We start from the raw sequence: 22,708 nt of genomic DNA on the forward strand, positions 1-22,708 counted from the left end.
TGTTCCCTGTAGTTTTTTTTTTAAGATCAATTACGTTTTTATTGTTCCTCCAGGTATTTAATATGAGAATCTATTTTTTAGCTGACTGCTACTTGTATACATTTGATTTTTAAGAAGTCCTAAGGTGAGTTTTTTAATGATGACATTGTTTTTAATGATATTAGTATTTATATTTATAATATAGTTATCTTTAGAAACAGCAACATGGGTCCTGCTGGACTGAACAGCAGATTATTAAAAATTAGTAGATAAATGCCTTTGAATAGTTCCCAGTGTACTTAATTTAAGAAGAGTCTGTCAGACACATAAATAGTCATGGTTTTCCAATGGAATGTAGCACGACTGTTTCAAAGCTTTTTCAGTTCAGGCTTTATCACATAAGAACTCTCACCTCTCTCAGTTCCTGGGCAATAGAATTCAAGCGTTCATTTTCAGACTGGGTGTTGGCAAGGACGTTCCTCAGCTGCTTTAGCTCTGTCTGCAGTTCCATGACTTTCTTCATATAGTATTCCTCCTTTGTGGCAGACTCTTGAATCAAGGTTTCTTCTCTGCTTTCTCCATCTGCTGCTACTTTCTTGTGGTTTGTGTGAGCCTGCCCAAAAGCCTAGAAAAGAAACAGAAAGCAGATCTTCAATGAAGAAATCTCCATTTTCACTTAGCAACATTAATGTTTTATTGTGCATTGAGAATACCCTTGCTTAAAAGTACACACCAGTCCATAATCCATGAACAGGCAGAAACATAAATACTTGCTGTACTTCACACATTATGCGGTATATGGGTTGCACCCAACAACAGCAGATTGTCCTACTTGTGCAGGTGCAAGTCCTGGTCCCATGGGACATCCTCTCCCTCTCTCCATGTGTGTCCCCTGGACTCCTCCAATCTGCACTGGAGTGTACGGGAAGCCCCAAAAAAGATTTGGGGAGGGGGCAGGAAAATGCAGGGAGAGGAAGACCTGTTGCACAGGTGGGAGTCCTTGACTTAAAGGATTGATTTCCTTGGATACAACCCTGTGTTCTTTTCCTTTTCTGATGAGATTATCTCTTTATAAAGGGGGGGATTGGCACATGTCAGAGCAGCGTTTGCCATTTTGAAAAATGAGTGTTCTCTTTAGCTCAATCTTGTAAGTTAATTATTTAAAACAAACAACTTGTAAACAGTTTAAGTCATCACACATCCCTGTCAGCTTGATATTATTCTCATTTTACTGATGAAGCTCAAATGCAGTGATGTTTAAGGGCCATGCAATGAATCCATAAGTGGAGTGGAGATGTTTGCATGAAGAGGGCATACATTCATACATGTCTCAGTCTGAACAACCCTATTGCTTCCTTTATGAATTAGTGTCACATCATTACAGACAGAGCCACGCTGGCACTTTCCAAAATAACTTGCTCTGTCTCAATCATCCACCTTTTTCTTCTGTTTCAGGCTCCTCCTCTGCAGTCAAACAATTAATTTTCACCAGAAGCTTCGCTAGATTCTCTTAATATATTTGGTTCAATTGTTTTGAAGTGTCAAAATGCTTATATGAAAAATATTTGGATGTGATAATTAGGTGACTGCCATGCAAACAGAAACCTAAGGTACGTATTGAAGCACACTGGCCACACATAATACACACAGATAGTGATCAAAGAAATCCCATAATTAATATGCAAAGCAGTATTTCCAATACGACTCTGGACTCTTGCTCAAAGTGTTCTGCCCATTGCCAATAGCAATAATTTACACTATGGACAGGTAATGATTGGGCATCATTAAGCCAAAGCTATACTGTTCATATATATTGCTGTAAATTTGTTTCTATCTTTTTTTACTTTTTGCTAATAAACTATTCTTCTCTCCACGACTAAGTTGAAATCTTGTACAAGATGCAAAAGTGTTTCTGTTTATCTCTTCAGGTGTTATCAGACACCTGCACTTAGCTCTTAAGAGAGCCCAGCTAACTGCTTTCATCATCATATATTTATAAAGCAAACAGTTTTAACATTTCCAGTAGGGATACTCTGGTAACGGAGTAATGGACTGACATCAAAGAGATTAATGAATACTGTCTTTGAACTACAATATATGTCTGCACATATTGCCTTTCTAAATGGATTTGGGTCTTTCAGGTGCAAGGGTATGTTCAACATGCCCATTCTTTCTTTCATTTCTTATAATGAGATTGTGGATATGAATGCTATATTTTCAACCAGGCCATGGGCAAACCAGCATCTCTCCTCCTTCTCCAAACAAAACTCCTTGTTTAATGATTTATCAAGTTTTCCATTAGCCATTTATGTCCTAGCCCTTCAGACTATATCTGTCATCACATGAGGAAATTTATTTCCAACATACAAGAAGTAGGCCCCAGAATTTCATTACTTCAGCATATTAGATAGGAGACATTTACTGATTCCATAATTATTGAACTGACAGAAATGAACCATATGACTGAACATGTCTGCACCATCTTGTATTCAAGTCACCCACTTACTGCTCCTATCAGATCGAATCTGATTTCAGATAAGTAAATCAGAGAAACCAGAGACAAGTACCCATTGAGTAAATTCTGCCCAGGTTCACAGAAGAGTCCCAAGGGAAATTAAAAAGCACATTTCAAATGGAAAGTAAAATGCCATCTGTGCAAGGTGCTATCAAATGAGTCTCAACTATACAAAGCAGATTCAAAGCCTAGTGCCAATGCTAATGTCAGCAAACAAATGTATACACTTTTTATTCCCCAAAAGTAGAGATGTGAAGGTCCAGAAAAAACCCGGAAAAATTCAGGAAAAAAACATTTTTTTTCCGAAGCAGTTTTTGGTTTTTTTCCAAAAAATTGGAAAAACTGGAAAAATGAAGAAAATGAATTATGGAATGTTTTGTTTTAGCATGATGAATAAAATGTTTCACTGAATCTTGGTGCCTCCCCCCCTTTTCCCAGTTCTTTTTATAGGAATGGATGCTTTTTATAGGAATGGATGCTTGACACTTTGGAGGTCTAGCAGAGACATAAATAATTTTCTTTATTATTAATGTTGATGGTTTCTTCTGGGTTTTTTTAAATTGTTTTTTGCCTGCTCCTCATAAACTGGCAAAACTAAAGAGGTTCCTTACAGTTCAGGTGTTCCTTACAGCTCAGGAGCTTATAGATCCATTTGTTACCCACCAAAAAGTAAAATTTTTAAAACGTAAATTCAATTTGTAATAATTGTTTGAATAAAATATACTTTGAATTTACCAAATTTGATATTTTTAGGCCAAACCAACTTGTACATAATTACATTTTATGTTCCTGAAGAAACAAAGTGACTTTCAATCTGTAAAAAGTGCTAATATTGCTTTTTTTTCAATTCTTCCAAAAAATTCTTTTTTTTTCTAAAAGAACAAGGTTTTTCCCATAGCTTCAAAATTTGCAGAAATTTTACATCTCTACCCAAAAGAACTAAAATTCTTTTATGGGACTATGTTTATTTTTTGCCCACAATGAGAATAAAGTTCCAATATCCAATTAAAATACTTTTAATCCAGTCTGTTTCTGATATGGTCTGTCCATTTCAATCTGTGATGCAGGTTCTGAGTCATTCTGTATAAAATGAAGTTCTATGTTCCCCAGTCACCCTTATGGGAATCTAAAAATGGCTGCAACTGTTGTACCTTTCAGCAGAAGCAGAAGAAATTTTCAGGTGCAGGAGCATCCCCCCAGTGTGAATGAAGCCTGAAAAAGTTTGGGTACAGGGGCTCTGGTGGGGGAAGTAAAAGGGATTCATTTTCCTCGATTATGAAAATGGACACTTCCAGACATGACATTTTAATTCCCAAGTGTTTAGAGGTTAGCAATTTCCCATAAGATTTGTATTTTAATTTAAATGGAAGGTTGAATACAAACTCCCCACCCCACATATTCATTTAGCTAACATAGCTTACCCCTTCAGGATGAACAACAGCTATCCAGAATTTCTCACTAGTACTGTCTGTATTGTTTTAATCCAACTACCCATTTTAACATGGAAATATGGTTGCGGGAACTGAATGCATGGGAAGGGGATCCAAACAGTGGAACAGCAAGCACCACTTTTTCTTTTATGCATAGGATTCTCTCAAAAGGGCTAGTGTTAAGCGAAACCATCTTCATGACATTACATGCACTCCAAAATTTTACTGGAGGGTGACAGAAACGGCTTAACTCCAAACAATCAATATCATATCTAAACCCACAGAACAGTCAACTGGAACTTATTTCCAAGTAAATTTAGTCAGGATTGGGGTGCCCAAGATGGTTCATGGATAAATTTTGCTTCATACTCAAGATCTAATGGAAATACCTTCTCAAATAAGAAATAGTTGTGTATAAAGTGGCACTTCTACAATCTTTGCTATATTTTGACCATGGCAGAGGAACACCAAAAATGAGAAAAGCTACCCCAGTGTGCTTGAAATTTGCCAAAGCACATGGGAAGCCACTTCCCATATGGAATGGCAGGCACACATTTTGTTCTCAAGAAACTACAACAGCACTAGTGCAACATATGAACTGGACCTAATTCATATTAGAGCAAGGAACTTATACATAGTAAAAGGCCTAGAATGATTTCACCCTTCTCCCCCACCCTTACCCCACAGGTATTTCTAATTTTAACAACAGCAAAATACTTTCAGAACAAGTCCTTGATCTCTTATTACTTTACCACAAAACAGAATGACACCATTTTTTTTGTACAAATTAATGTTTTGCAAATACATATTCTTAAAGCACCAGCACAGAGAGAGTGTACAGTACAAACACTATGCACATTCCTAGCATCAAGGGGCATGGGTCAAAATTCACTATTAGCCCCACACATACACATAATTTGCATTTGTTGTTATCCATCTTAAATGAGTGTTTGGCCTCTTTAGTGGTATTTGTGAAACACTAGCTATATGCAAAAAACTTGTTCCCAAATCCAACTTATTTATTAAAAGGACTTTCCCCCCCTTTGTTATAAATGTATAGTCAATAGAAAGGATTTCTGGCTCCTATAAGTGACAACTGGGATCTGGGTTCTTAAGATGTCGTGCTGACTTGAACCTTTGCCTAATCGCATAAATCAGATATTTATCATAAGGAGTTTCTTTTCTCATTTTTATTGACCCATTTGACTTCTAAAGAACTTTTGCCATGACAGTTTTTACTCTCGTAACTTTTAGCAACACATTCTTCCTTTCATATGCGTTTGATGTAAGGCCACTTCAACATGTCGTGCGGCAATTAAAAACAAAAACCAACGGTTAAATTTTATTGACATTTCTGACTGTTTGAATAAAAGGCAAGATTGACCTCAGTTTATGCAGTTGATATTTTCCCAATTATAAAAAATCTATGTCATTGCGGATTTTGACAACTCTTGTTTTCTGAGCCATGCAGGTATCTGCTCACAAAAATATGTTTCTGTTCAACTGTACCATGCACAATCTGGGTCGTGACTAAAATAACACAGGACAGCACACAAATTTATGTCCTTTTTCAAAAGGTTGACCCTGCTGCAAAAATGGTAATGTAAGCAAAAAACATGATTTGTCACACATTGTGGATTGCTCTAAAATTCCTAACTTCTGAGCTGCATATCAAAAGGCTTCCTAAAGCCAAGATCCTCAGTGGCCTCTTGCATCCTCAGGTCTTTTATACCAGAACCAAATTAAACACCTATTGTTTATTTTATTATTATTTAACAACATTTATACACTGCTTCTAGAACAACAAGCCTTTTAAGTAAAGACCTTACCCCAGTCTATGCCTGTGTTGGAATTGCTTTTTTAGATGTTTTTAATGCTTTTTAAAAAAACACTGTTTTTAAAGCTGCTTTGTTTTAATATGTTTTTAAAGCTGCTTTGTTTTAATATGTTTTTAAAGCTGCTTTGTTTTAATATGTTTTTAAGATGTTTTGTTTTAATATGTTTTAAAATCTTTTGTTTTTAAGATGTTTTAGAATGTTTTTAATGTTTTTGTTTGCCACCCTGGGCATCTTCTAGGAGGAAGGGCGGCATATAATTTTAATAAATAGAAAAAAGACCTCTAAGTGGTTTACAATAATGATGTCGGCAGCCCTTCCAGACATCACCATATACCAAAAACCTGCCTTCCCTAATTCCTCTTCACACATTACACACATGAAAGGGCAAGTGGGGTGAAAAGGGCTACGGGCCCGTATATTTAGCCTCACACCCAGAGTAACACTGCTCCCCCCCCCATGATTAGTGGAACTTCTGCAGTGGAGAGCCTTCTCTATGAGTCGAGGCTCCTCATGATTGAGAATGCTGACCATGCAAGGAGCCACACCCAAAGACAGTCCATAGCTCCTTTCAGTGGAGGATGGTCTGTTAGGGCAAATGAGGCACTGCCCTACCAACCTCAGCCAGTCTCCACCTGCCTGCTTACAATAAGTCCAGAGGTTGGCATTGGCTGTCATCTTCTCCTCAGTTTCAGTTTTGCCCTTGTAGAACACAGCAGGGTGAAAGATGGGGACAAAAATTAGATTTAGGCTGCAATCCAATACACACTTAGCTGGGAGTAAGTCCCAATGAACCCAATGGCTCTTTCTTTTGAGTATTGGATTGCAGCCTTAGGCAGCTCCACCTGCCATTGGCTCTTGTTCCACCTTCCATTGGCTTCCCTACCGTCTGCCCCACCAGTTCCAATGGGCACCAGCCACCACTAGCCTCTTTCACTTCATTTGTCTTCTACATGAAATTAACACATGAAGAAGGTACTAGACATACATACATTATGCCGTTTTGACCTTCTGCATCACAACAGTAGAGTATGCCCATTATTCCTAGCACTGTGGAAAGAGATACAATGGCCAGACAGCTAACAGCTCTGCTCATCTTCTAGCCCTCTGCACCATATGCATACCCTTAACCTGGCCAGAAGAGAATATTCTTATTCTGAACAATAGCCTAGCAGTATAAGCCTTGTGCAACACCTACAATGGTAAAGAAATAAGTAATTGTGGTGGTGGGATACCGGTTCTCCTGTCTATAAAAAAGGGGTTATAGTTTGGGGAGGCTACTTCCACAGATGCATTTTCACATGATCAGTTGACAAATGCTGACTCCTAGTATTGGACCTCATCAGCATTACATATTTAAAACAATGCAATACCACTTTTAAACAGTCATGGCTTTCTCCAAAGAATGCTTGGAACTGTAGTTTAGTTAAGGGTGCTATGAGTTGGTAGGAGACCCCTGTTACCCTATTCACAGTTCCTAGAGTTTCCTGGGAAGAGGAACTGGTTGTTAAACCACTCTGAAAATTGAGCTCTGTGAACAGTGTTATAGGGGCCTTCTAACAACTCTTAGCGCCCTTAATAAAGTGCATATTCCAGGATTCTTTGGGAAAAGCCAAAACTGTTTGAAGTGGAATAATACTGCTTTAAATGTATGGTACAGATGGGGTCTTGATCTGTGTTCAGAAACCGCCCATGACTTTCTTGCCCATGACTCTCTTATACCTCCTGAGCAATTAGTTTCACTGCCATTGTAACTTTAACCATACCAGTGGATCCTTATGCTGCAGTGTTTTAAATGCTGAAGTATGTTTCTAAGTGATCAAAATTAACTTGGGACACAAAGAGCTTGCCAGTTTGGAACCACTAGTTATTCACCTACATGAACCATGCGAGGCCAACACAAGATTAAACATTATGTATATGGAACATGTCTAAACAATATAGCAATTAAAGAACATTTTAGGCCATTAAGGGCTGGTGTTGGGTTGGGAGGTGTTTTTTGGGACAAGTTGTATGCCTCCTGCTATCTTATTTTTAAAAGATTTCTAGCATAGCAATTAAAGCTTGATTAGGAATACTTTATGCATCCTGCTGTAACCTTGTATATTATTATTGATGTATTTCTTGACAGAACTAGTACTCAGGTGGAGCAAGCAATATGCAATTTTTTTTCTCCATTATGCTGTGGGGGGGGGAATCATTCTCAGGCAGACCAGTGCACAAAGAAGACGACACATCCTCCCTCCTGATTTCATAATAGCTTTGCTGGCATTTTGTATTTTTCTTCTGCTCCCCTTTCTTGCTTCCTCATCAATATTTTCATTAAAAACTCCAGGGCGTTAGACATGAACAGAAACTGTGTTTAAAAAATAAAAGAGGACCTCCTCACCGCCACCAAAAAATGGGAACTCTCTACAGTACCCATTATATAAATATGGCATAACCAGTTTCCTCCTCAATGCATGAAGGCATATAATGAACATTCACAAAGTTAGAAGTTCATTATACATGTTGACAGATGATACTGTGAATGCAGATCATAAATATATTTGAATGACTAAGGCAGATAATAGGTGCTCTTCGGCACAAATAATTTGCTCTGGGACTGCAGAAGAGAAGAGAAGCACATTCTGGGCTCTGCCAGCAGCCAGGGGACCAAGGATCTTTGTACCCCTTACCTCCCTGGAAGAACGTCACAGCAAGAGGAAGACCACCCTAGCCCTATCCACCAGCCAGAAAAAAGACCTGCAGCAGAGAGTGTGCTTCCCTTCTTCATGATGAAATAACACTCAGCTCCAGCTACACTTGCCCCAAGACTGCAGAGTTGAAGGGAGGCAGACGTTGGCCACATCTATTGGTCAGGGGAAGAAGGGCTGTTGGGTTGCATGGGTTGGGGGGGAGGTAATGTAAGCTGCTTTAAGGATCATTTGGATTTAAAGGTATTGTGTTTTAATCTTTTAAATAAATAAAATACCATGTGCTATGTGAGGGTCAAAATAAGTTATCTGAAATGTGCAACCACAGCCAAATCACATCTCTTTCCTGCCACTCCTGATAACATCAGGTAACATGGGTGTGTAACAAGTCAGTTTCCCCATCCTCTGCATGAGGAAACCAATGAAAAGAGTTGGGACAGAGAAAAGCTGAATGTGGTGACATCACACATATGTCTCTTTAGCTAGATCAGCTACAACTTCAATCACCCCTGGCCATGCTTGCTGGGGCTGATGGGAGCTTTAATTCTGCAACATCTGGAGACAGATGTTTGAAGCTGTTTTATTTTCATGCATGCAACTATGCAACAACCTCCCCGATGCACAGCAGACATGGTACTGCTGTTTCAAACTACTATAGAGAAGGGAATTTTACACCTTTTTTTAAAGTTTCTCCCTAACCTGCTTTTCCCCAACCTGAGAAACTCCAGAATAATTCTTAAACTTCTCTGAAATAGCTGATAGCACTAAATGAAATGGAATGTGCTAGCCTCACCATGTTGACATTACACAGTGTATGTGCAGTAAAGTGGCATCATCACAGCATGAGCTTCACAGACTTACCCTTGATCCATCACTGCTATTCTGAAGTTTCCTAAGGTAAGATTGTGACCAACACAATAGTCTGTTTCAATGGTTACACCTGGGAAATATACTTTTACTTTGCTAAACAGATCAACTGCCTCCAGGGCTTCAAGTTGGAACCAGCTTGAAACAGAAACATGATGCAGGAATGCAGAGAAAATGCTGACCATGGGAGGAGATGCAGGACCAGGCAGGAGAGAAAGGGCTTCCTTCCAGGAGAGAAAGAATGGGAGAGAGTTTGGCAGAGAATAAACGTGAACTGTAAGTGCAATGTGCAGATAGGGCAGAACAGGAAAAAGATTAGAGAACATCAACGGATGTCCTCTGAATTTCTACCGCTGTCTATATCTCAAATGTCCTTTTCAGCCATACTAGGCATTTCAAAAGGCAGCATATACACGGGGAACACATTTCCAATGGCCATGGCACAAATATATTATATTGTTACATTACTCTGCTCTGCTATTTTCAGTTTTATTAGTGTATTATTGTGATTTTACTGCATCTGTGTTGAACAGGCTTGCTGTTGCTTTTAGCACGTTGTAAGCCACATGAGCACTCAGGCAGAGAAACAGCAGGGTAAAAATTAACTGTGAATAATAATGGGGTTATTAACAGTTCAGTTCTACCCCAGGTCTGCTATCTGAAATCCATTATAGTTTAAATGGAAATGTCAGGGATTGAACCTGGTCTTTTCTACTTCACAGCATGCACTCTGTCATTGATCTATGGCGCCCAATACACAAGCAAACACAAAGGTGTAAGGGAATGCTTTTCTGTGCTAATCATTCTCATGCTGCAAACAGGGGAGAAAAGGTAATTTGAACGATGTGCTTGTAAAAATCAGATTATCTCCCACCCTCCTAAAGTCTTGAAGATTGAGAGGGAAATGGGACTCACAGATCTTTTGACTGCATGATGCATTAGAAAGGAAGAGCCTATATCATTAGGTCACTTGGACTTACTGTGCTTTTTTGGCAATGCTCCAGACCCAAATACAGGGAGTCTCAGATGGTCAGACTGCCACTAATTTTAATCCCTAGAGTTTGTTATAGTGTGGACATCTGTCTACAAGCAACTTCTCTGAAGCCATTGATTTTTTCACACACATGGGCTGCTATCCATCCATCAACTAGTAATTACTTTTGGTCTCTGTTGACTATAAAGGCAAGAAAATCTAGCTAGAACTAACAGTCAGTCTCCTGAGCCATCTTGTTCCACTTATTAGTGCCATAATTAGAGGCTCTTCTCATACAGTAAAAGAACACAAACATATCTATTTCATTTAAACTTTTCATTGCTAACTTCACTGCTATGATTCTACACCTTATTGAGGGGAAACTTCCTACTGGTGTGGAAATCAAGTATCGAACAGATGGAAAGCTTTTTAATCTACGTAGGCTGAAAGCAAAAAGTAAGGTAATGTCAACCTCTGTCGTAGAACTTCAATAAGCCAATGATAATGTAGTCTCTGCACATTCAGAAAGATCTTCAAACTATCCTAAATGTCTTTGCAGAAGCATATGGAAAGCTTGGGCTCTCACTTAATATTAAAAAAACCAAAGTGCTTCATCAACAGGTGCGAACTAGTCCCTCTGTAGCACCATCAATCCAGCTTAATGGTGTGACGTTGGAGAACGTCGATCACTTCCCCTATCTCAGCAGCCATCTCTCTGTAAAAGCTGACATTGATGCTGAAATGCAACATCGTTTGAGCTCTGCGAGTGCCGCATTCTCCCAAATGAAGCGTAGAGTGTTTGAGGATTGGAATATTCACAGGGAGACCAAAACGCTTTTTTACAAAGCCATTGTACTACCGACCTTACTGTATGCCTGTGAAACATGGACCACTTATAAACGCTACTCCCAACTTCTTGAAAGATTCCACCAACCTGCCTCCAGAAAATTCTGCAAATTACTTGAGAAGACAGATGGACTAATGTTCGTGTTTTGGAAGAAGCAAAGACTACCAATGTTGAAACAATGATCCTTCAACATCAACTTCGCTGGACCGGCCACGTTGTTCGAATGCCTAATCACCATCTTCCAAAGCAGCTACTTTACTCCCAACTTAAGGATGGAAAACGGAATGTCGGTGGACAGCAAAAGAGGTTTAAAGATGTTCTTAAAGCGAATCTAAAAAAATGTAACATGAACAACAACAACTGGGAAGTCTTGGCCCATGAACGTCTCAAATGGAGGTCGGCTATTATCAAAGGTGCTGTGGACTTTGAAGAAGCACAAATACAGGGCGAACGGGACAAACGATCTAAGCGGAAGGCACGTCAAACAAATCCTCATCACGACCATCTTCCATCTGGAAACCTATGTCCTCACTGTGGAAGGCTGTGTGGATCCAGAATTGGCCTCCACAGTCACTTACGGACCCACTGTTAAAGTCCTTATCTCGGAAGACAATCTTACTCGGCCACAAGTGACCGCCAATGAAAATGAATGAATGAATGATCTTCTACTAGTGTTGCACAGAGGGTGCTGGGGGCAATGGAGACATACAGTCACATACCCACACTTTGGTTTTACAATGAATGCACAGAACTGTAGTAACGCCTTCCTACACCATACACATGCAGAGACCCTAGGGGACAGATGGTCTAGTGCACTCACTCTAGGCCCCTTCATCTCCTTATCTTCTAAAATATATGTAACAGTATTCTTACCAACACAGAGACTTTACATTTGTGCACGGTATCTTATGCATTGCAATGCTTTCCCTCTTGCCTGACATGGACACTCCTGATTGGACTGTCAGGATATTGCTCGTCATTAAAATGTATACAATGAACACAAATCAATGACCAAAATTATAACAAGTAGAATTCCATCCTAGTCCCTCCACCCTCTCCTATACATGTATATATTACACACACAGAGACACACACCCCGACTGTTGAGAGGGCAGTTTCTCTTGTTCTAAGCAACTAAAATAAAACAAAAACCCATAATTTTGAGCCATTACTTGATTGCAGGAATGTCATCTGACCAGAACACACATGGAAGGCTTTACAAATGTCTTGCTTGGAATATTTCCAGCATTTCTCTCCTCCCCCATGACAATTATTTCCTAATGACTGAACAATAAACATACTGTTAAGGCAAAGAGTATTCTGAGCACCTCTGAGGCTAGACGCTTTATTTGTCTCTGTAGTCCCACAGACAGCATGTGACCTGCCTTGCCCAGCAAATAGATTTGCAAGCAAATGGGTCAGGCTGTTGTGCATAATTCATAGCAGCCTCCAGATGATTTGTTAAGGTTAATAAGCCAGACACCTCAGAGCAGGTCCTCCAAAATAATTCAGTGTTACTAGCTCGCAGCATAGTTAACAAGCAAAAGTAAGCAACTGCTCTAGGAATCATATAACAAAAGGACACAGACCCAGCCCATTCTTGATATAAGGTTTCTGTTTTTATATAAACCACAGGAGGAATAAGAAGCTTCCCTAGGATGGGAAGTATACCACCTATAACTCCCACAGCAGTTACTTTTTGTTTAAACAAATGTTTGAATCTTAGCAGATACTTGAATCAAGGGACTTATAGTGGTCATGCTTCCCTCCACCCCCAAGAAAAACTGCTCATTTGGGAAAACCTTGCAGGTAAGACTTTGTTCAAGCTGAAGTTCTTATTGCCTTCCCCTGCAGCATGCTACTTGTCTTGCTGGATTGAATCAGCACCTTATTTGTTTAATCTATATGCAGAACATGTCATACAGAAAGCGGGATTGGACCAAGATGGAGGTAAGAAAATTAGAGGGAGAAATATCAATAATTTAAGATATGCAGACAATACCATACTACTAGCAGAAATCAGTAATAATTTAAAATGAATGCTGATGAAAGTTAAAGAGGAAAGCACAAAAGCAGGACTACAGCTGAACGTCAAGAAGACTAAAGTAATGACAACAGAAGATTTATGTAACTTTAAAGTTGACAAAGAGGACATTGAACTTGTCAAGGATTATCAATACCTCGGCACAGTCATTAATCAAAATGGAGGGAATAGTCAAGAAATCAGAAGGCGGCTAGGACTGGGGAGGGCAGCTATGAGAGAACTAGAAAAGGTCCTCAAATGCAAGGATGTATCACTGAATACTAAAGTCAGGATCATTCAGACCATGGTATTCCCAATCTCTATGTATGGATGTGAAAGTTGGACAATGAAAAAAGTGGGAAACAGAAAAAACAGCTCATTTAAAATATGGTGTTGGAGGAGAGCTTTGCAGATACCATGGACTGAGAAAAAGACATATAATTGGGTGTTGAGAGCAGATTAAACCAGAACTATCACTAGAAGCTAAAATGATGAAACTGAGGTTATCATACTTTGGACACACATGATTCACTAGAAAAGACAATAATGCTGGGGAAAACAGAAGGGAGTAGAAAAAGAAGACCAAACAAGAGATGGATTGCTTCCACAAAGGAAGCCACAGACCTGAACTTACAAGATCTAAAAAGGGTGGTTTATGACAGATGCTATTGGAGGTCATTGATTCATAGGGTTGCCATAAGTCATAACCGACTTGAAGGCACATAACAAAAAAAACCTACTTGCTCTGCAGTTTCCTTTTCTGTGCCACACCTATTCTCTGCTTGCCGCATGCATTGTACCTACTACACCGGTTGATCCAAAAGGGAATCATAGTGAGGGAGATGTTCAAGATAGCAAGAGATGGGAATTCTCAGCCTTTTGATCTCTTCTAACTTAACAAAATGTTCAAGCTTGTGTTCACCCATAAGGGGAGGAAGAACAGACACATTCTGTCTCATTACTACACTTTAACTTAGAAAACACACACAATCAAAAAGCATACCACTTCATTCTCATTTTTTTAATCCCAAGAGGTCTCAGGTGAGGTTATATTTTCTCTCCTTTTTTCTTTGTGAACATGGGCTACATATTCACCAAGAGCCATTTACCGGCAAAATGAAACACTAGTGCTGCATTTCACAAACAGCTGTGTATGTACAATGGCACACAAGACTCACCCAACTTTTGGAGAGGGTGTCAAAGCACAATTGAACTTTCCCTCCTTCTTCCTGCATGCCCCCCCCACCTGCTCTGACAGATTGGGGAGAAAACCAGAACAGATTGGGGGTGAGCATGGGGTGGGGGAGTTCCATTGTGGATGAAACATCTGTGCTAATGGGACAACTTTGTTGAATGGGAGTACCAAAGTCATTTGAATAGACTGTAGAGGCACTGGCTGCTCTACTGATGTATAAGAGGATAAGACTGTTGTGGCATTGCCTGCAGCCACTGTGGATATTCTTTAAATAAAAAAAAAACATGCTAACCAAAGACCACTTTGTGAAGAACTGGCTTAGGTAACTTGTACATTATATCACATGCTCTCTGGCCTGTACAAGATGGCTACTTTGTACAACTCAGAAGCCAAATTATTACTGCGGGTGTGGGCTGGGGAGGGAATGATACAAATACAGAAATTACAAATGATATATTATTATTCAACATAGCCCAGACTACAAATCTGAAGCAGCTCTAGTTAAGTGCTTCAAGACTAATAAATGAAAAAGAGTAAGTAGTATCAGCAACAAGTCAAACTGCTGAATCTTAAACATACAATTTCCTGAGAAATAGGCCATGTTAGTCTGTTGCAGCAAAAACAACAGCCTTGTGGCACTTTAAAGATTAACTGCATCTGATGAAGTGGACTATAGTTGACAAAACCTTATCCCATCATAAATTTGTTAGTCTTTAAGATGCCACAAGTCTTGCTTGTTTTAAAAAATACAACATTCAGGCTTACAATTGCAATACAGTTTAAAAGGTTAAAATACATAATTCAAGCCGGCTCATAAAAGGAAATACAAGTGATAATCTTGACAGCATCAAGATCTGAATGTCTTTAGAATCCCAAAAATAGATTAATGATACAAAGGTCTTTTTTTCCCCTAATGCAGATCCACAATTAATTTGTGTTCTGATCCAAGTCTTCAGTTTGGGATTATTTCTACTAAAGCAGTAAAAATGATTTAAAAGCCTTTTAAATTGAGACCTATCCCAGTCTGCGTCTGTGTTAGAATTGCTTGTTAATATGTGTTTTTTAATATGTTTTTAACCCTTTTTTAAAAAGATGTTTTTAAAGCTTTTTAAAAAAATGTTTTTAACCTTGTTTTGTTTTAATGTATTTTAAGGTCTGTTTTTATGAGGTTTTAAAGTGTTTTTAGCGTTTCTGTTTGCTGCCCTGGGCTCCTGCTGGGAGGAAGGGCAGGATATAAATCAAATAATAAATAAATAAATAAAAATTATTCACCTTCTCTGTATGTCTCCTTCTCTCTCTCCCTCTCCCCAACACAGAGAGAATCCAGCAATTAGGATGAAATTACCTGAAGAGAACAATAATTCTTGTCGATGCTGATTTGTACATTTCCGTTTCCAACAACCTTAACCTTAAAAGAACAGAAGGATTGATGTTCATTTTATATATAGCTATGGGGTCAAATACTGGTCAGCAGCATGATGGTGAAATGATCTCTATAAACTGAAGACAGTCTGGGGTTGGCACAGTAACATCCAGGAGAAGAATCATCCCAAGCTGTTACAGTAAATCAGGCTTTAGTATATGCCCTGCATATTTATTTTCTAATCACTCATTACTTGCTGGGTGAACACTTCCTTCCAAACATTCCTCCTAGGCAAAACTATCTGAATGAATAAATATTCTTTTTTTAAAAAAGGTCATTGCAAGTTTGTTTTGTTTTACTGAATGCAAAATACTACAAGAATAAAGCAGCAATCCTGTGCATGTTTACTCAGAAGAAAGTCCCACTGTGCTCTTGGGGACTTACTCTATAACAAAGTGTGCACAGGACTGAACTCAATGGGATTACTTTTGTGAAAACATGCATAGGATTGTATGGAATTGCCCTGTAAGTGCTGAAATACTGAGCAACAGCCAAGATCACTTGTACTGGCTGTTGCACTCAGATCCTGCTTTTGAGTTTCCCACAGGCATCTGGTTCACCCCTATGAGAACAGGATGCTGGACTGGATGGGCCATTGGCCTGATCCAGTAGGGCTCTTCTTATGTTCTTATGGCACAAGCCTCATGAAACTCTAGAAGTTTCTGACTGAAGTATCCTACTCTGCTCTTGATGCTAGATGAGTCTGAGAAGTCACTTGTTGTTTTCCTCTCTTCCTGGCTTTTACAGACATAAGAATTACAGGAAAGAGTGGAGAAGAACAAAGTATTTTGAATTTCCCCCCTTTTATTAATGCATTCATCTTTACTATCACAGACTGTAAAAAAGTGACTTCCAGAATTTCAACAGTTTTTAATATTCACTAATAGCAACTTGACAGCCCAGCCACAAGAGCCACTATCTTTCCACTTTTAGAAAAGGGGTAGGGAACCGTTTTCAGTCCAAGAGCAGCATTCCCTCATAGACAACTTTCTGGAGGCACACCTCTCATCAGCTGAGGGAAAAGGCAGTGAAACCAGAAGTAAAAGTGGACAAAGCAACAGATGTACTTGGCCTTTGCACGGTAGGCTACATTCCATCTACACATAAGCCAGAGATTTCTAAACACACACACTTTCTCTGTCCAAGCCAACCTGGTCCATCTATCTCAAGCCACACTGACCAGCAGCGGCTCATCAGAGTTTCAGCAGGGGACATTACCAGTTTGACCTGGAGATGCCAGGGATTGAACATGGGACCATCTGCATGCAAAGCAGGTGCTCTAGCATCTAGCTATGGCCCTTAAGCCAGGACACCATAAAGAATGGGTGTAAAGACCACTTCTACTCCTATGTAATTCTCCACTCAAATGAAACACAGTTTGCATGGGACACCAAAAATTGCCCCATATGATGGAGGCTGCACCATCAGAAATATTTGGTGTACTAACTTATTTTATTTATTTATTTATAAATGTATTAGTCACTTTCCTTCATAAAAATGAACCCAAAGTGACTTACAATTAATAAAGATTAAAACAAATATAAAAAAACTAAAACAAATAAAAAGTTAAACACAACACATAAATATAAAAGGCAGTGGAAAAGCCCACCCCTCCAAAAAAAGAGGCTACAACATCAAAAGCCCTCCAAAATTAAGAGCTGAATGCCTGGGAGAAGAGAAATATTTTTGCCTAACGCCTAAAGTTAGATAATGATGGCACCAGGCATGCCTCCCAGGGGCCACCACTGAGAAGGCCTCAGATGCTGAACTCAGGGTCTGGGTTGGTTCATATGGGGAGAGGCAGTCCTTGACCTTTGTTTCAATTTACTTTGTCGCTGCACTGGAAAGCAACATAACCATCCATATGTCTTCCCTACATGTCCTAAAGGAGATTATTCTACTGACCAATTTTTAGCAGGGAGTTTTGAAAATACATACACACACACTCCAAAACACATTAAAAATATGAGAGAGAGAGAGATCAACATGTTATCACAATCTAGAGTGGCAGTGAAATGATGTAACCTTTATCACACTGTGGGCTCCTGGAATGAGAAGTCTCTTCACAGCAGGCTCCAATTAAACAGTTCTGCTGGAAGTGTGAGAAGGGACATCACTAATGGCCCATGGAGCAAATGCTGGCACTCAGCTGGGGGGGAGGAAACTGGGCAGGAGAAAGAGACAATCTATTTAGCAATTTGTTCCTAGAAAGCAAAAAAGGGAAGCACTCGCATTTGGAGTCACACATACCACCACCACTTCTAAAGCAGTGTCTACATTTGCTTCCACATTTCGAAACCACTGCCAATTTTAATCCAAAGCCTACAAATACACTGTTGTCCCACAGCCTCACTCATTACTCTAAGAGAGGCACCCAGTGACATGTGATTCTGAAATGTCAAGCAAAACAAGGCCGCCTTTTAATAAATGCTACACTGCCCTTTTCTCTGAAGTGAAAAGCTGATAGATTAAACTAATTGTATTCAACAGATGAACCAACTTGAGACATTAATGTTTGCTTTCACCCATTCACAAAACAGGTTCAAGGGGCTAGATTCTCCCCATTACCATTTACATTACCATGTACAGCATTCCCCTTCACAATAAGGCTGTGTTTGGAAGCTAACGGACGAGTACACATGAGTTTGTATTCCACCAAAAGATACTTCTTTTAATTCAGTCAAGGAACAAAGTACTGCCGAAGAAAGTGCTTAGTTGGGAAAGGGGTGGTGGTGGAAGCTTTAAAAAAATAAGATAATGGAGAATAGTTCCCCATTGCATTCCTTAAGATAACAGCTCTCGAGCTAACTTCTTTAAGGGGAAACAATAAGAAAGGAATGAGGCAATGTAGACGCACAAATCCTATTGGTTGATTCAGAAATGGGCACTAAGGAAAATTAGCAAGTTAAACTTTCTCTGTGGTGCCTCAGTTTCATTTTTGTCTGTTAGAATACAAACAAGATCAGAGAAAACAAGTCCACTTCCCAAGCAAATCATTTTACAAAGGACTTTGTATGATGTACGTTTGTAAGAAACTTTACAAATTCTAGGAGTCCAGAAAGAAAAGAGTACATCTGTGGGTTGTGGAAAATGGAAGCAAACTGCCTTCAAGTCGATCCTGACTTATGGCGATCCTATGAATAGGGATTTCATGGTAAGCGGTATTCAGAGGGGGGTTTCCACTGAATTCAGCCATCACAGTCAAGATTTTCAAGGTTTACACACACACACACACACACACACACACACACACACACACACACACACACACACACACACACACAGAGAGAGAGAGAGAGAGAGAGAGAGAGAGAGACCCTTGAGCATATATTGAGTTGGTCTAAAAAACACTACAAAGAAGCAACTTCAAACATCATTCCATGTCGTAGATGGTTTCACATGTGCAAGACCTTCAGGGTACAAATGTACAGATTCTCTCTGCACCAGAGCAAATGCCCAAAATGAAAATGGCTGCGTTGGCATACAGAAAACTGTCTCAACCACAGGATGTGCTGCTGCCCAGAAATGGCTTACCATGATATGACAACTGCCACATGGGAGTAAATTAAACCAGCTTCCATATGGTGCCTTTATTGTATGGGCAAGTTTTAATTTGTGTCATCATCATGCACAGTAATATAGAGCACACATTCCACCCTCACCCTCCCTTCCTCTGACAAACCCTGTAATTATTAAAGGCAGTTCTATCATTCTGATTGGATTATTAAATATTCATTTGAGCACGTCTACATTTTGAAATGTTAAGATCTTCCAGGGATGCTCTGTTGACAGTGCTACCATCATCACTTTAAGATCTAACACCTTCTCTCCATTGTCGCATCCCAGTTGCGGAAATTTCTGTCACCCTTCTTACTGGGTTTTTAGAATGCCCGTTAAAACAATTTTATTTCAGAAACTTTTTTTTGTTCAAACTGGTATATTTTGGTGCATTGTCAGTTTCAGTTCTTGCCTCTTGAGATCAATGCAAATGTCATTATTCTTTTGGACTGGGTTATTTACGGTGGTCTTATTTCTCTTGTAAACTGCTCAGGCAGCTTCTCTAAACAGTAGTATAATATAGCAAATAAAATATTTTCCTAATGATCTTGAAGGGTTCCAAATATTCATTATAAGTAGCAAACAGGAGATCAGTACCCATATAGTGGATCACAAAATACCTACACTGAGGGGGGAAGATGTTGCAAACTTGTCCCTAAGATCTATGTTTTTATGAGAGCAACTGTAGTTTAGTGGACAGCATGTTGGACAGAAACAAATCCCCAATCAGCCATGAAGATCACAGGGTTGTTGTAATGACAAAAGGGGTGGAGGAGAGGGAGATATCATGTTTACCTCTGTAAGGTTCCTGGTGAGTACAAATTTAATTAAGTAACTAATTATGCCTGCAATAGCCAGGCAAAACTATGCAGACTGACATGGGGAAAGAAGTTGCACTCTTGCTAAAGTAATCTTACACCATTTAATAAGATGTTGTAGTAAGAGACAATAAGATCTTATAGCTCAACCCTCTTATACTAGGAAGCCAGGGACTCACCAATACTTCTCTGAATGAAGGATGAGGTTTGGGGATTCTGACAGCACCCAAAAAAGAAATAAACTTAACAGATATTTACTTTGATCCCCAGATTCTTGCAGGCAAAAACCGCATCCTCATGAGTGACTGTAAGAATTAAGGTAATCATCACTGTATGTTATTTTTGCATTTCACTTCCCTCTGAACTCACTCTTCTATATTCTTTACCATCACAGGTATGGTGCTTGCCAATTCAGAATTATTACTATTATTAATTAAATCTATTAGTCGCTTTTATTCACAAGTGAACCCAAAGTTACTTATAGATAAAACAAAAAGTAAAACATAACGTACATAAATATAAAAAACAGTGGAACAACTCATCCCCTAAAAGAGGCTACAGCATCAAAAGCTGTCCAAAAATTAAGAGTCAAATGCCTGGGAAAAGAGAAATGTTTTTACCTGGTGCCTAAGGATAGATGGTGCCAGGCATGCCTCCCTGGGGAGAGCATTCCATAAACAGGGAGACCACCACTGAGAAGAACCATACACCTGGTACAATCCATAAAAGTTTATGCTATAGTAAATGTGTTTGCCTTTAAGGTGCGATGGGACCTTTTGTTGCTTTTACAAGAATCTTTACATACAGACTGTCTGCATGGAACTGGAAAAAAGGAGAGAGTGTCCCAAAATGGTAGGGTAAGCTGAGATGGGCCTCACTCCTGTGTTTGAAATGTTTTACACACAACTGCATAAATCAGACATCCCAAAGTAAAGAATTATGTGATCCTACAATTAATTACATGGCATCAAGAGCCAAGGTACATTAGTCACAGCCAGGACAATGCTTCGTTTGCCAGCATTTATTTTTTCAGCTTTAAATAAATGTGAACTCTTTTGACCAGGAAACAGGAAATCAAACACCTTTGCCCTACTGAGTGGCAATTTGGTTTTGTTAAACACAGTTGTGGCTGTAATCATTATTCATAGCCTTGGAAATAAGATCCTTGTGACACACATGCCAAGTGAACCCACCATGCCAAAACACATTTGGACATTTAGTGAGGCATCTTTTCAGCTCCTCATTTCCTAGTGCAAATTATGTTCCTCCTTATCCCCTGCTGTTGCGGGTGGAGAGAAGGGGGCAAAGGAAAGGCAGTCGGCGTGATGGTGTTTAGACAGAACTTGCTGCCCACAACCACATTACTCATGATGGGGAAAAAAGCTATCCAGGGGAGCTTAGGAGTAAACTGCGAAGCCAACAGCTGCTTGAGATGTTTTTAAGTGGCTTAAAAACAGGCAGGCAGCCAAAGATCTTCAGAGAAAATAGCAAAGTAGTTGCAGAGGAGAAAAATTAAAGGCTCCCCAAAATAATTTTGCTGAATGTAATTATAGGTGGGTTTTTTGGTTGTTCATTTGGAAGAGGGGAGGTGAAAGGCTGTACTGAGCAGTAATTTTGGAAGTCTGTTGGGAAACGTGTCAGGATAAAGGCTGTTCCCTCCCCCAACTCTATCTTCTGAACAACCATAATGTGTCAGCGAACTAACATACTCTCAGTCTGCCAGTACATTAGTAGGCATCTGTACTTAAAAGCCCCTCACAGTTCAAGACAGGGTCGCCAGGGCAACAGGCTTTGCCATAGCAAAAAAAAATCTAAAGGGCTGCAAGCAAAGACTTGTATTTATGATTCCCCTGGCATTTCCATTTAAATAGAAGAGAGGAATATTCTCATTTCCCTTCCTACTATAGGTTTTCTTTCTATTTGCATAAGGTGCTCTACCTTCCTACATTCACAGAATCCTATGTTGAGTTGAAAGAATGGAAGGCAGATCAGCTTTTCAGTTCTATGTTCAGGATAGTTCTGTGTAGGCTTCTTGCACAGCTACACTGTGAAACATATCCTATGTGTGAAAACCATCACTGTGTACAAGTTGAAAGAGGCTGGCAGTTAATACATACGTAATATTCTGTTCTTTGCCCCCAAACAGATCATATCAGCATTTTAAACTACAAAAGGAAAGATCAATTAACTAAAAGTCTTATGCAGTGCCACAAAGATATGTCTCAAGAAAGTCAAAAAGGGGGTTCAACGAATCTTAATAAACATGATTAATTTTGTTTTTCTTTAAATGCTTGGGTTCTTTTTTTTAATTTTAGCACAACCACCACAAAACACCCTTTAATTACAATGCTCAAAAGAGTATAAACCCACATTCATGCCTGTGAGTAGCTATGGAAGGACTGGGAAGAGCAGGCAGGAGGAGAACACAACAGCTATAATCTAAACATTTTTACCTTTCACTGAATAGTCTGCTTTCCATCAGCAACTTTAAAAATATGTCCTTTCATGGCAAGAGGGAATCCTTGTTATAATCAAAATATCTATGGGGG

General features: G+C 39.3%; 1 protein-coding gene across 2 annotated transcripts in view; it reads right to left on the bottom strand.

Moving 5' to 3' along the window:
* Window positions 1-22,708, bottom strand: part of BICD2 (BICD cargo adaptor 2) — a 126,475-nt gene that overhangs the window by 57,013 nt on the left and 46,754 nt on the right. For both annotated transcript variants that reach the window (XM_061618207.1, XM_061618208.1), the window contains exon 2: window positions 392-604. In XM_061618207.1, coding sequence (XP_061474191.1) covers window positions 392-604 — 213 coding nt within the window. The remainder of the gene's footprint in view (window positions 1-391; window positions 605-22,708) is intronic.

The sequence above is a fragment of the Rhineura floridana genome, chromosome 3 (assembly GCF_030035675.1).
Source record: "Rhineura floridana isolate rRhiFlo1 chromosome 3, rRhiFlo1.hap2, whole genome shotgun sequence".
In the NCBI taxonomy this organism is placed as follows: domain Eukaryota; kingdom Metazoa; phylum Chordata; class Lepidosauria; order Squamata; family Rhineuridae; genus Rhineura; species Rhineura floridana.